The sequence below is a fragment of the Arvicanthis niloticus genome, chromosome X, assembly GCF_011762505.2.
Source record: "Arvicanthis niloticus isolate mArvNil1 chromosome X, mArvNil1.pat.X, whole genome shotgun sequence".
Taxonomy (NCBI): domain Eukaryota; kingdom Metazoa; phylum Chordata; class Mammalia; order Rodentia; family Muridae; genus Arvicanthis; species Arvicanthis niloticus.
In genome coordinates, this window is record NC_047679.1 from 39,665,085 (window position 1) to 39,679,770 (window position 14,686).

At 34.3% G+C, this 14,686-nt stretch overlaps 1 protein-coding gene across 1 annotated transcript in view; it reads left to right on the top strand.

Annotated features, from left to right (window-relative positions):
• Positions 1-14,686, top strand: part of LOC143435463 (dystrophin-like) — a 254,647-nt gene that overhangs the window by 71,661 nt on the left and 168,300 nt on the right. Inside the window, exon 2 of the mRNA XM_076918258.1 lies at positions 13,959-14,020. Coding sequence (XP_076774373.1) covers positions 13,959-14,020 — 62 coding nt within the window. The remainder of the gene's footprint in view (positions 1-13,958; positions 14,021-14,686) is intronic.

Here is a 14,686-nt window from a genome sequence, read left to right on the forward strand (position 1 = left end):
CATCATTGAATAAGTACTTGATTCATTACGATAATACTTGATATGGATATATTCATTCTTGCACATATTATAGTAAATGTCAGGTATTTTAAAATATTACTGTTCTCCACTCTTGGTATGGTTATATTTAGAGAAGTTTTGAATGATTTGGAGTATACAAATGAAATGAATAGAGAACTGGGAGCTTATATATGATTTTTATTGTGTGTGTGTGTGTTTGTGTGTGTGTTTGTAGACACAGTTTAAAATCTTTATTTATAAAAATATATAATATCTAAATTAGAAAAAAACTAAATTATATATTTACACTAGTAATGTTCACTAATGAATTATAGCAGGAATCAAGAGTAAATAAAAATCCCTCCAATTTAAAATATATGTTAATAGTAAAAGTTATAAATCAGCTGTGTTTATACTTAGAAAGTTGTTGTTATCTGGATTGTATTCAGGTGTTATGACCTAGTCTACAGCTCATGTGGAAAAGACTCAAAGCACCATAGATAATACTATTAGACAATTCATTATTTTTAATATTCACTCAGACAATGTATCCTGACAGCAGCTTTGCCTGCTTCTATTCTTCCCAGTTCCTCCAACCTGTCCTCTCTCCCAGATTCATTCTCTTTCCCCATTTCCCCTTAATGAAAAAACAGGTCTCTCAGGGACGTCAGCCAAATAAGGCACAAAATAGTCAGTAAGATCAGGCACAAACCTCTGCATCAAGGCTGAGTGAGGAAACAGGTTCCAAGAACAGGCAAAAGAGTCAGAGGCTCCCCATTGCCATTGTCAGGAGTCCCACGAAATCACCAAGCCAACAACAATAACCTATATGCAGAGGACCTAGCTCAGAAACATGCAGATTGCTGCTATATTCTCTGTGAGCCTCTGTGAGCATTGTTTAGTTTATTCCACAGGCTATGCTCTCCTGGTATCCTTGACCCTCCTAAATCCCAAAATCCCTCCTCTCACTCTTTCATGGGATTCTCTGACATCCAGAAGAAGGACCTGATGGATACCTGAACCTGAGCGCTCTCTCTCTCTCTCTCTCTCTCTCTCTCTCTCTCTCTCTCTCTCTCTCTCTCTCTCTCTGCCTGATGTTTGGCTGTGGGCCTCTGTATTCACTCCCATCCTGTGTTAGAAGAAGCCTCTCTGATGACAACTGGGCTATGCACTGATCTGTCAGTATAGCAGAACATCCAGAATAATTTTTCCTTTTTTTTCCAGTCCTGTTTGGATCCACCCTATGTCTCTGGGCTATCTTGACTCCAGTCATCTAGGCACTGTCAGGCATGGGATCCCTTTTGTGGCATGGGCCTCATATTAGATGACTCATTGGTTGGCTCCTTCCATGTGTTCTGTGTCACCATAGCTTCAGCATACATTGTAGATAGGACAGATTGTAGGTTGAAGATTTGGGGCTATGTTGGTGTCCCATTCCCACCACTAGAAGCCTTGTCTGGTTTCAGAAGATAGACTGTTCAAGCTTTTTATTCTCCATTACTAGGTTCCTCTGCTAGGATAACTATATCTATAAGAGATTCCAGAGAGTAGTTTCATCTACTGCACTAGGTTTTCAAATCACTTCCTAAATCTCCTCCAGCACCAGGTATCCTCCAACTCTACTTGTTTCTCCCATACTGTCTCCCTCTATCACTCTCCTCCCACATAATTTCTCTTATTTCTCATCCCTACTTTCCCCAATTCCACTCACGTAATCTATTTTATTTCCTCTTCCCAGGGAAATCCATGCATCCCCCCACCAGAGCTCTCATTGTTACTTAGCCTCTCTGTGCCTTTTAATTGCAGCACAGTTATTATTTAAGTAGCAATTAATATATACTTATAAGAGAGCACACACCATGTTTGTCTTTCTGGGTCTGCTTTATCTCATTCAGGATGATTTTTCTTTCTAATTCCATTCATTTGCCTGTAAATTTTATGATATCATTCCTTTCTCAGTTAAGTAATACTCCACTGTGTAAATGTACCACAGTTTCCTTACAACTTCTTTAGTTGAAGGACAACTATATTGTTCCCTGATCCTGGGTGAGATGAACTAGTTCACTATTAACATAGTTAATCAAATATCCTTGTTGTAGGATGGAACATCTTTGGATATATGCCCAAGAGTGTATAGCTGGATCTTGAAGTAGATTGATTGCCAGTTTTCAGAGGAACCATATTGCCATATTGATTTCCATAGTACCTGTATACGTTTGCTCTTCCATCAGCAATGTAGGAGTGATCTTCCTGTCCCACATCCTCACCAGCAAGTGCTGTCACTTGTATTATTCACTAAAACCATTCTGACAGGTATACGATATAATCTTGAAGTAGTTTTGATTGGCATTTCCCTGATATCTAATGATGTTGAGTATGTCTCTAAGGGTTTCTCCTACAACTGAGATTCCTCAATTAAAAATTCTCTGCTTAGATCTGTACCCCAATTTTTAATTCAATTGTTTGGTTTGTTGATAGTTTCTTGAGCTCTTTATATATTTTGGTATTGGCCTATTAGCTAGTTTCCAAATAAAATGTTTTAATCTGAATATGTCATGTAGCTATGTTGTAAGATATGAGGGGTACATTAGTCGATAGATTCCAAAGAACATTGTTTTTAGTAAAATTTGAAACTATTTCCAAATTCTATTCATAAAATAAAATCAATGTGAATGGCCTTTAACAAAAGGAATGAAACTGAACTTTTCAAATTATACTAATATGTGATTATAACAGAACCCTCTATATTTTAAAATCAGGAGACTTTTTATTTTATAACTACATGTATATATGAATACCTTTCTATATTCTATTTGTTCATTATAAGCAAAGAAAAAGATAATAGAATCATCATTCTTCTACTTGTTATCTATCAAAACAAGTAGGAGTCAGAGAATATTTGTTTTGTAAGCATTAATAAAACACTTCCTATTGTTGTACAACTTATCAAAAATTTTAACACATTAAAATTACATTAATAATTACATTAATAATTACATTAATAATTAGCAAGTGGATCTGTAGTAATACTACAGTAATACTACAGTAATCTGTAGTAATAATTATTAATTACATTAATAATTAGCAAGTGGATCTGTAGGTCAGAAATCCAAACTGAATTTATGTGTGCTGAGATCAAGTTGTCTGCTTGACACTCTGAGGGAGAATATTCTTTCTTCTTGTTTCTTGATATTGTTCCTATATGTCATCTCTGAGTTCCTCCTACATCTTCAAAACAAGCAGAACATAGCCATGTTCTTCTCATGCTGCTATCTCTGGTCCAGGTTGTTGGGCCAAGTAGTTTTCTGTGTAAGGGCCCTTGTGATTATGTGAGCCTCACTGGATAATTCAGAATAATCTTCCTATAAAAAGTTGGTTGATTAGCAAGTCTAATTCCATCCATCACCAAAATTCCCCCTTGTCATGTAACACAATTTAGTCACAGATGTTAGGGATTAGAAAGTGGGCATGTTTGGGAGAGGACCATTATTCTGTTTACCACAGGTTAATAGAATTAATATCTGCTGAAGAGCAAAATAAAAAGAGGCATGAAAGGTAAATATGGACTTTATTGTCTTAAATAACTGTATTTAGTACACCTGTAAAATATTATATGCTAAGTGTTTGAAATGTAGTTTTGATCTGGACAGCTACTCTCTTGGAAATGAGTAAGAATATAATGCTATTATGAAAAACTTTTGTAGGGTAATGAGTAGTGAAAACTGCATTGCACTGATTGCAGAGTGAATGGCAAATGAGGACCCTCTTTGACACTGGCAGTTTTTTCTGTTCTTTGTGTGCACGTTTAATTATTTTAGGCCTCCTCATTATAAACTGACCACCAATGTCACATTATACCCCGGAAATCTAAAATCCTAAGATCAAAGGCTATTACTCAGGTTTAATGGAAAGTGTTTTTTGTACCATTTTTCATTCTAACCTCTCTGACTTGACATTGCTATTTTGTAGGATTAATAACATGGCAAATCCATTTTCTAAATATGTCCTGAATTTGGAGCCTTCTATTATAATAATTCCAAATATTGCATAGCTCTTATCTAGTATTTACCATTATTTTCTATAGTTTTTTATCTCTTTATTTCCCCTTAATATTTAGTAAAATTATAGAATACTTTGTAACATTAATAGCTCTGTCCTGTAACTTCATATTTCTTTTAGAATGAAATAAAATCGTACCTCTTTGTTTTTCTTCACTATGTGTATTTTTGATCTGTTGCTTTTTAATATTCCCTCTTATGCCTAACTTTTATGTTATTTCACATAAATGATAAGGATTCTCAATTAATGTGCTAAACAATGACATGCAAATATATTTATTCTCCAGAAAAAAACAAGATAAATAGAGAAATGTATCAGTAGGAGGAAGACACAAAAGAAGGTAATAGGGGATAAATCAAAATGTGTCACATATATGAAAATATTAGAAGGAAATTGATCAGCCTATGTAACATAAATTAAGCAATTAAAATGTTCCAAATGCATTTAAAATGAGTAACAGAGCACATGGACACTCTGATTTTTCTTGGTACACAGATAATATCTCATTGCTTTACATAGTGGGGATAATCTTGTTCACAGAACTGTTCATTTTCTCTGTGATTTTAGTGATTATCTTAGTCAGTGTTCTATTATTGTGAAGAGACGTCACAACTGTCATGACCATGGCAGCTTTTATAAAGGCAAGCATGTAATTGGAGCTTGTGAAAAGGTTCAGAGATTGAGTCAAATGTCATCATGGCAAGAAACATGTCATCATGCATGAAGACATGATACTAAAATAGTAGCTGAGAGTTCTACATCCTGATCCTCAGACAGCAGAATGAGAGAGCCACTGGGCCTGGTTTGAGCTTCTAAATGCTTAAAGCCCACCCAGAGTGAACACTTCCCCCAGTACAGCCACACCTACTCTACACCTCCTAATCCTTGCAAATAGTCCTACTCCCTGGTGAGTAGCATTCAATCTCTGAGCCTCATTCAATCTCTGAGCCTCATTCAATCTATGAGCCTATGACGACCATTCTCATCCAAATAACCATGTTCTACTTGAGGTTCCAATAGACTTATAGTCACACAATAATACAAAATGAATTTAGTCAAACTTCAAAAGTTCCCATAGTCTATAACAGTCTTAACACTGCTTCAAAGTTCAAAGGTCAAAGTCTTTTCTGGGACTCAAGGCAATCCCTTAACTATAACTTCTGTAAAATCAAAAGCAGAAAGCAGATCACATACTTTCAACATAGAATGATATAGAATAATACATCATTATTCCAAAAGGGAAGAACAGGAACACAGTAAGGAAATAGTAGATCAAAATGAGACCAGAAACTAGCAGGAAAAATTCCAAATTATGCATCTCCATGTCTATGTCCAATGTCAAAGACTTTTAAGATCTCCAACTCCTTTTCAGCTTTGTTGACTGCAACCTCTCTCTGTCTCTCTCTCTCTCGCTCTGTCTCTCTCTCTCTCTCTCTCTCTCTCTCTCTCTTGCTAGTTTCACTCCCCATTAGCAACTCTCTTTGGAAGGTATTACATGACTGTCATCTCCAACATCTTGGGGTGACATTTTAGGGTTCACTTTTACAGCTTCATACAGTGGCCTGTCTGGGCTTTCATTCAGGGACATCCTTGACAGGAAGCTGAGCTGGGATCAGCTGTTTGCTTAACCAGGAGGGAGATTCCATAATCCTTTTTTAATTTTTGTATCCTGACTTTAAATTCAGAACCACCTGGTCAAAGGTGTCAAGATCTGTTGCTTTCTGGGGCTAGAACTTGGCCTCCTCATACAAATATATTTTCATCCACATTTTGTTTTTGATAATTTCCTTCACTGCTTAAGTTTTTGTCTAATTTCTTTTTACAAGTTGGGAACATAACTGGGTGGGATCTTGCCCTGAGGTCACCATGTCCTTTATTCGATTTAGCATCAAGCTTTTCTTTAAACGATTTATCTCCTTGAGCACTGAACTTAAATTCATTAAACTTCCCAGTGCTTCTTTTCATCTTAAACTACAATTTGTATTTTCCCTTGCTTAGTTTACCCCTTTGCATTGTAGATGTGCATATGAGTGGCTTAGTAATAACTACATGACAAAGCCAATACTAGGCTGTCCTGAAAGTTCCTCTGCCAGTGCCATCAATCCAAATTTCTTCAATGTACCCTCAGGAAGATTTTTTTGTTTTTGTTTTTGTTTATGGACAAGGGCAAAAAGTAGCCAATCTTTTATTTTTGCTAAACTATCACAATAAAGGTCTCTAGGGAACCTAGTAATATACTTCTGTAAAATCTTTTGAGCCATGCCATCATAATATACATTGCTCTCAACACCACTGTCATCAATGTTCCTACTAGTACAGCCCATTAAGCCCTACTAAAAGCATCCATCTCTTTCCATAATCCAAAATCCCAAAGTCTCCATTCTACCAACAAGCCTAATTATCAGGCCTTTCCCAGCTGTATCCCACTCCCTGGTACCAACTTCTATTGCTGTGAGGACACAATGGCCACAGCAACTTTTGTAAAGAAAAACATTTAATTGTCATATGCTTAAAGTTTCAGAGATTTAGTCCATTGTCATCATAGCTGGGAGAATGATGACATGCAGTCAGACAAGCTGCTAGAGATGTAACTGAAGCTGTAAATGTGGATTCCCAGGCAGCAGGAAGACAGAGCCACTGGGACTGGCTGTGATGCATGAAGTCTAAAAGCACACCCCTACTAACACACCTCCTCCAACAAGGCCACATCTCCTAATTCTTTCAAATAATGCCAATCCCTGATGACCAAGCATTGAAATCTGTAAGTCTATGGAAGACATTCTCAAATGACCACAGGGATAACACTTATATTACTTTATCTGGTAGCAGACAAGAGGTCAGACCATATAGAGATCCTTCTCTATCACTTTACCATATCCCTTCGTAAGAGTCCTTACGAATTCCTTGTTTCTGTGTTAGAGTTAGTCAACAAATAAATCACATAGAACGAAGCTTATGCACTCTTTATTTCTCAGTGTTCTTTTCCTTGCTTCCTACTCATCAAAACTCATCTTTTCTTCCCCAACATTTTTTTCTTTCGTTTTCACCTATTCTGTTAGACGTAAATGTAAATTGACTGTCACATTCTTTAAAGTAACTCACTTAACACCCAAGTAGCTGCGTAACCTTTTCTTTATGACCCAGTGATGCCTTTCTTTTTTAAAATAAAAAAGGCATCTTGTGATGCCTTTCTTGAAATATATAACCTTACTTTTGAAAATGCTTTGTTTGTATTTCTACAAAGCTATGAACTTAGATGAAGACTGACCCTGTAGTGATGGCTATACATACACACACATATACATATATATGTATATGTGTGTGTATACATATGCACACATATATGTATGTATGTATGTGTTTATGTGTATATATGTATGTACATAACTGTGATAGAAATGACTCAGTCAATAGTTTCATTACAGCAGTGGTTATAGAATATAAAGAGTATTAATATCCTCATTTCAAAGGAAAACAAAAAGGATTAGTTATTTTAAGGCCAAAATTTATTATACATTTTAGTGGGAAAGAAAGATAGGTCTCCACACTTAATGCTTTTTCAGTTTGCCTCCTAATAACACCTTCTGTAGTAATTTCTCTTGTGAATCATGAATATCACAATTGAATGCATCTCACATTCATATTCCTGAGGGTTTCAAGAATATAAAAGTTAATAACAGATGAAAGGTTGATGCACTAATCTAAGGAGATATAAAATGCTAGATATACTAAACAGAAATGACTTCCAGAAACAGTTAATTGTGAGAAGATGTCCATGTTTTATGTCATGGTAGAAAGATAATTTTACATGAGATTTTCCCATGGAGAGAATAAAAATAAAATATTGATCACTTTTAGCAATTTATGAAGTAGCAGTCCTTTACTCCTTGACATCCCCAGGGAACAGTTCTCAAGTACATTTTTCTAGGAGAGATTTTCTTCATTGCTGATTATATTAATATGCTTAGGAATATTTTATGAGTATAAAGAAATTAGTTACAAAATTTTAAGAGGAAATGAGAAACTGCGTGCATACAATAGAATGCTAGAAAGTATAGTGTCAGACTTATAAAAATATAAAGTTTTAGCATAATTACAACATAAGACTATAAATGAAAATAGGACATGATCAGTGTGCTGACTAGTTTTATGTCAACTTGACATAAGTTTTAGTCATGTGAGAGTAAGAATCCTAGGTTGAGAAAGTGGGCCCATAAGATCAAGCTATAGGAAAGCCTATAGAACATTTTCTTAATAGGTGATTGATGTTTTGGGGCCCATCCCATTGCAGGTATGGAAGTCCTAGATTCTATATAAAAGTAGGCTGAGCAAGCCATAAGGAGCAAGCCAATAAGAAGCACCCCTGCATGGCTTCTATGTCAGCTCCTGCTTCCAGGTGTCTGTTCTGCTTAAGTTCCTGTCCTGACTTCCTTCAGTGATGAACAGTGATGTTGAAGCATAAGCCCCATAAACCCTCTACTCTTCTATTTGCTTTTTGTCATGGTATTTATCACAGCAATTATAATCCTAAGACAATAACTTTGAAAAATATCTTCTTTCATTAACTGAGAGTTAATAGCTCAATGTGTGTTAGCTTGTGTTAGCTTACATTTCATTGTGATAGTAATCTTCAGAGAAGTCTATCAATTGCATAAAACTGGAAACATGTTTCTGTATAGTAATTGCAGTATAAAAGATTCATTATTTTTATCAGATAATCAAATGGCATCTATAACTTAAATGTTTAAATACTCTCATGTGTTCTCTCAGACCAATTGATTCTAAAATATCTAACTTTAAACAGATACATAAACAGATGATATAAGTATTTTGAACAAAGTAGAAAGAAGCAGAATAAATATGTATGTATAATGATTGAATAAAACTGGTTCTACTTCATTATTTATCAAAGCACTTCACAAGAATGCAAATATCAGGCATCTTCTTATATTTACCCTGGTACCAATCACTTAAAATAATTAAGACCTGCCATTGAGTCTATAATGCTGCTGGTCAGAGGCTTTTGGTATGGGTATCATGGCTATAATTCCAACACTCAAGAGATAGAGGTTGAAATATCAGAAATTCGATTTTACTGTAATCTTCATAACAAGTTCCAGAACAGCTGAGGGTCTGTGAAAGAGAAGAATAGAAATTCAGACATTCTTTACTCCGTGCTCTCCAGTATTAGAATATTGAGTATGGTGAGTAGGAAAATAATACTTTCATGTTTAATAAATGCCATGAAACTCAAATAGTGGCTACCTGAGTAGGAAGATTATGGAATAAAAGACAGACAAGAAACCTTGATCAATGTATAATAAGCTCAGTCAATATGAACAAGATGTTCTACTGTTGTATAGAAGAGTGTCTATCATTACTTTACAATTCTGAAAGCTAGAGGGAAATATTGTAGAAATCTCTTTTTTGTATCCTTGCATGTAGGCACATATTTGTATGAATGTGAATGTTCACATGGAGTCTAGAAGTTGACATCCAGAGTTTTCTTCATTCTCCATCTTTTTCATTCAAGCAAGGTCTCTCAGTTGAAAGTAGAGTCACCTATATGGATTGTCTAAATATGCAGGTCCCTCCAGGAATTCACTCACTCTACTACCCAGCACTGGCATAGCAGATAAGCAATCATGTCTACTTGACATTTAAGTGGGTCCTGAATACTGTTCCTTAGTTGTGATGCTTGTATGCCAAGCTTTTTAACTTCTGAGCAATCTAATACTCCCAGAAAGTTTTTACTGTAAAGAAATTACAAATATTTGAGATGGTAGTTATGTTCATCTTTATTTAGATATCACACAAAGTATACATGTATTAAAATATCTAATGGTACCACATTAATATAGTTTTAATGAGGTGATGAAAATAAATTTAATTTCATAAACATATTTTATGGTGTTACATTTTTTTAACAAATGAAACACACTACCAATTCGTAAAGGTAGGGAGCATGGTATAGCAAAGAAATCATCTAACATCATGGGGAGGTACTGTGTGCAATTTCAATAAATTTCCAGAGATATTTTCATTGTACATTATAAAATTTTAGTCTGCTTTCATATATGTTATGACACCTGTAGAAGACTGGATTGCTCAAATAGAGCATTTAAACTTGTGATTGTCTTGAATTTGTGTGCCTATGTTTAACCTTTGTTACTTTAAATTTTTTTTGTAGCACAATTTGCAAACAAATTATGGCATAAAGTAATTTCTAGTCAAAATAAACACTATAGACTGTGGTTCAAATGATCATTCTCTATTTTATTTTTCATAATATTAGTTTCATTTGTTTAGAGTCTATCTGCTAGTGTAAAAACAGCAAATAGCATATGAATTGATTTAAATGTTATAAAAACAATTATTGAGCAATAAGATACTAATAATCATTCTGGATTTTGTAGCTATAATAAAATGACTTATAATAATATTTATCACATTTAAAGTGCTACTATGCCAAAGAAAAACATTAGCAAGTAATTCATTGCCAATTTATTTTTCTGGTATGAAAGATGATAATTGAAACAGGCCATTTACTGAAGATGCTTGTGCGTTGAACCTCACATTTAGTGCTATTTATGCAGTAGATATATAGCATTTTGCACAGAATGTCAAGGTTTCTGTGCTGCCTTCAGTGCTTTGCATATTGAAATTTGAAATTAATTGAAAATAAATCAAAATTCTTTTTCACCTAAAAACCTTTGGAAAAACTGTCTTCAAATGCCTTATTTTGAAGGTTATTTGTTATGTTTTAAAAATCATCTGAGTGCATGCTTATGTACTTTCAAATATTCTGTTTTGGTACATTTTTCTGTTGTCATAAAGAAATTTCTGGGATTAGGTTATTTATACAAAAGGCCAGTTTATTTTAACTCATGCTTCTGAAGGTCTATCATCATGTTCCCAGAACTTGTTTAGCTTCTCGTGAGGTACTTATTGCCAAAATGTAAAGGGCTCACAGGCACTTTCAGAGATTGCTCTCAGAACCTTTCTTTATCACTGAAGTATATCTGCGTCTTCTGATTTGGACATAACCATTGCCTAGTAAATCACTGTTTGTCATCAGTGTCATGAGATATTAATAATATTCCCTCATAGACAGGGCACACATGCTTACTGAGCTATTCAGCCTTTTCCACTAGATCTATTAGAGTCTCCTCTCACTTCTTGAGGTTACAAAAGAGGTAAAGTGATTGTTTATGGGAATTCTTCTGTAGTGTGGCTACCCATAAATCATGCAAGGGATTCTTCAGTAGCGCAGCTTATTACAATGCAGTTGGGACTTTTAGTGAGAAAGCTGCCATAAATTGTTCACACAACTTCCTGGTGGTACAGCTGCCTTTAAATCTCTAATGTTCACGAATGTAACCCAAGCAAACTTAATGATTACCCAACTCTACAGGAGAAAACCTCTTGTTTGATCTACCAGTACTGTATCTTTCTCTTGAGTAAGAGTTTCTTTACATCAATCAAAAAAGTCATAATCATAACCAGTTCTTTCTTCTCCCATTCATTTATTCATTCATTCATTCATTTACTCACTGACTTATTCACTCACTTCTATTACCAGTTCTTAATGATTATCTTCAGTTGTTACCCTAGTCCTGTGAGAGTAAGAACTCACTCCCATCAGACAGCATTGAACCATTTGGGCAATTTCTGAACCCTGCCTCAAGCATCTGCCATTAAATACCAGTTCCCAACATAGCCACATAAATGTAGTACACTCCACCATGAGCTTTGTTGTGAACACAATATATTTAATGCATAACAGACTCATTTTCTCTCTGGTTTTTGACAGAGAATATTCATGGCTTTGAATTTAAAAAAGGAATTGGAATTGCAAATAAAGGTCATTTACTTTTTGGAATAACCTTATATACTCTGAGAAATATTTGTCTTGACTTTTGTGCCAAGCCAGTTAAAAACTGACCATTGAAAATATTCTATTTCTTCTTTTATTAATTGGAAAATAATGGTATGAAATTGATGATGATGGATAGGTTATGTTAGACTTGAAAAGTCTACTTTTATTTATTCAAATTTCTCAACAAAGGAGAGGCTTCCACATTATATATTTATGATTTGTGTGATACCATATGGATAATGCTGAAATTTACCATATGTATAGTAGCTTGTGGGAATAACATAATTAAATAAAAAAGTTATTTTGTGAAGGAGAATAAAAGTTCTCATCAAGGATAGCAGTGATCTGCTCTTTTGAACATTAGTAAAAACATCATCTTGTAGATTCATTTTGATTTAAATGTAGCCATCTTTTAGTGTATGCATATATTTGTCATGGAAAAGCAATTCTGATTATTTCTTGTTATTAAGAGAAAGTATGACCATCTATGACTGAAAAAATTATACAAGAAACGTTTTTATTTTGAGGCATTTTCATAACAGTCCTTTTGACCTAAGTAAATAATATCTGAAATATCAATGCCTTACATATTTACAGATACATTGGTTTACTGAATATTATTAATGAAGATAGACTTTTTCTGTCAATTTAATGGGTAATTTTCAGCTTAGGAAAACAAATAATTATATAATGATGGATTTTCTAAAGCTATCTCTTAATAATTTCTCAACTTAACCTCTTGGCATAAATCTGTGGAGATTTTTCTCTTTGAGTTTATATTTGTAAGCTAAGACATGTCATTTGCATTTGTAATTTTCTGAATTTAGACAGAAAGAGGCATGAGAAATTTTAGACATTTGGGGGTTGGCCCTCCCTTATTGCATTTATATTTGTCAAGTAGTGTTTTCCTGAGTTTGTAATTTGGATAGAAATTAAAATACAAAGATAACAGTCTTAGTTAGGGTTTTATTCTGTGAAAAGACACCAGGACCAAAGCAACTCTTATAAGGAACAACAGTTAATTGGGGCTGGCTTAGGGTTCAGAGATTCAGTCCATTATGATCAAGGCCAGAGCATGTCAGCACCTAATTTTTTTTTTCTTTATTTGATTGTTTTTGTTGTTACTCTTGATTTTTATGTTAGTTTTGGTTTTTTTTTTTTAGACTAGATCTGTTTTAGGTAGGGTTCCTATTGTTGTGAAGAGACACCATGACCACAACAACTCTTATAAAAAGGAAAGCATTTAATTTGAGCTGGCTTACAGGTTCAGAGGTTCAGTTCATTATGATTATGACAGAAAGCATGGTACTGTGCAGACAAACATGGTGCTGGAGAAGGGGCTGAGAGTTCTACATCTTGATCTGAAGACAGCCAGGAAGAGATTGTCTCTTGCACACTGGGCAGAGTTTAAGCTCTAGGAGCACTCAAAGCCCACCTCACAGTGACACAAGACCACACCTATTCTCATCAGTACCTACCTCTTAATAGGCTCTATCTTTGTGGACCAAACATTCAAACACATAAATCTATGTAGGCCAAACTTATTCAAACAACTACAGTAATTGAGCCATACTCTTGGTTGTTAGGGTGACTTTCTGCTATGAGGGTCAGACTCAAGTTAAAGATTATAGTAGTTGTAAAGGAATAAATAATAATTTATGTTGTAAATGAGGAAGAGAAAGAAAAAAGGGAAAAGGTCCAGGATTATATTTGCTAAATAAATAAATCTCTATGGTTTCCTTTAATATACCAGGGTGACTAATGATTATCAAGGGATAAATAATCTTTCATTTATTCAGTGAAACTGATTTCAGTAGTGTTATTAGATTTGAATGGGTATAGACCTGAACATATCTATTAACTTAGATATGTTTTTTAATTGAATGCTTAATACCAACTTTACTCAGGTTCAACTTCATTTAGCAAAGACTTTAAAACAAAATTTAAAATCACATTTGAAAGTTATTTTGGTTGAAAAATATAAGCCTAATTATAACTTTATTTTTATTTTACAATATAGATGAAAGAGAAGATGTTCAAAAGAAAACATTCACAAAATGGATAAATGCACAATTTTCTAAGGTAAGAATATTTATTTTAAAATGAAGAATGTATTGACTTTTTGAAATAGATTCCAGAGCTATGAACATAGTGGAACATGTGCCCCTGTGGCATGGTGGGAATCTTTTGGATATATGCCCAAGAGTGGTATAGCTGGGTCTTCAGGTAGATCTATTTCTAATTTTCTGAGGAACCGCCAGACTGATTTCCAGAGTGGTTGTACCAGCTTGCAACCCCACCAACAATGGAGGAGTGTTCCTCTTTCTCTATATCCTCAACAACATGTGCTATTACTTGAGTTTTTGATCTTAGCCATTCTGATTTGTGTAAGGTAGAACCTCAAGGTCATTTTGATTTACATTTCCCTGATCACTAAGGACTTTGAACATTTCTTTAAATGCTTCTCAGCCATTGGAGATTTCTCTGTTGTGAATTCTTGTTTTTTTTTTTTTTGTTTGTTTGTTTTTTTTTTTTGATTGGGTTGTTTGGTTTCTTGGCAGTTAGCTTCTTAAATTATTTATATATTTTGGATATTAGCCCTCTATCAAGTGTTAGGTAGAACATATTTTAAAATTTTGTAAAACAGTAGATTATTTTCTTTTCTGCAGTTATCAATATATACCCTCACTATTTATTTATGCTTCAGACAAAATATGGTTCCAACATAGAAAAGTTAGCATTTCAAGT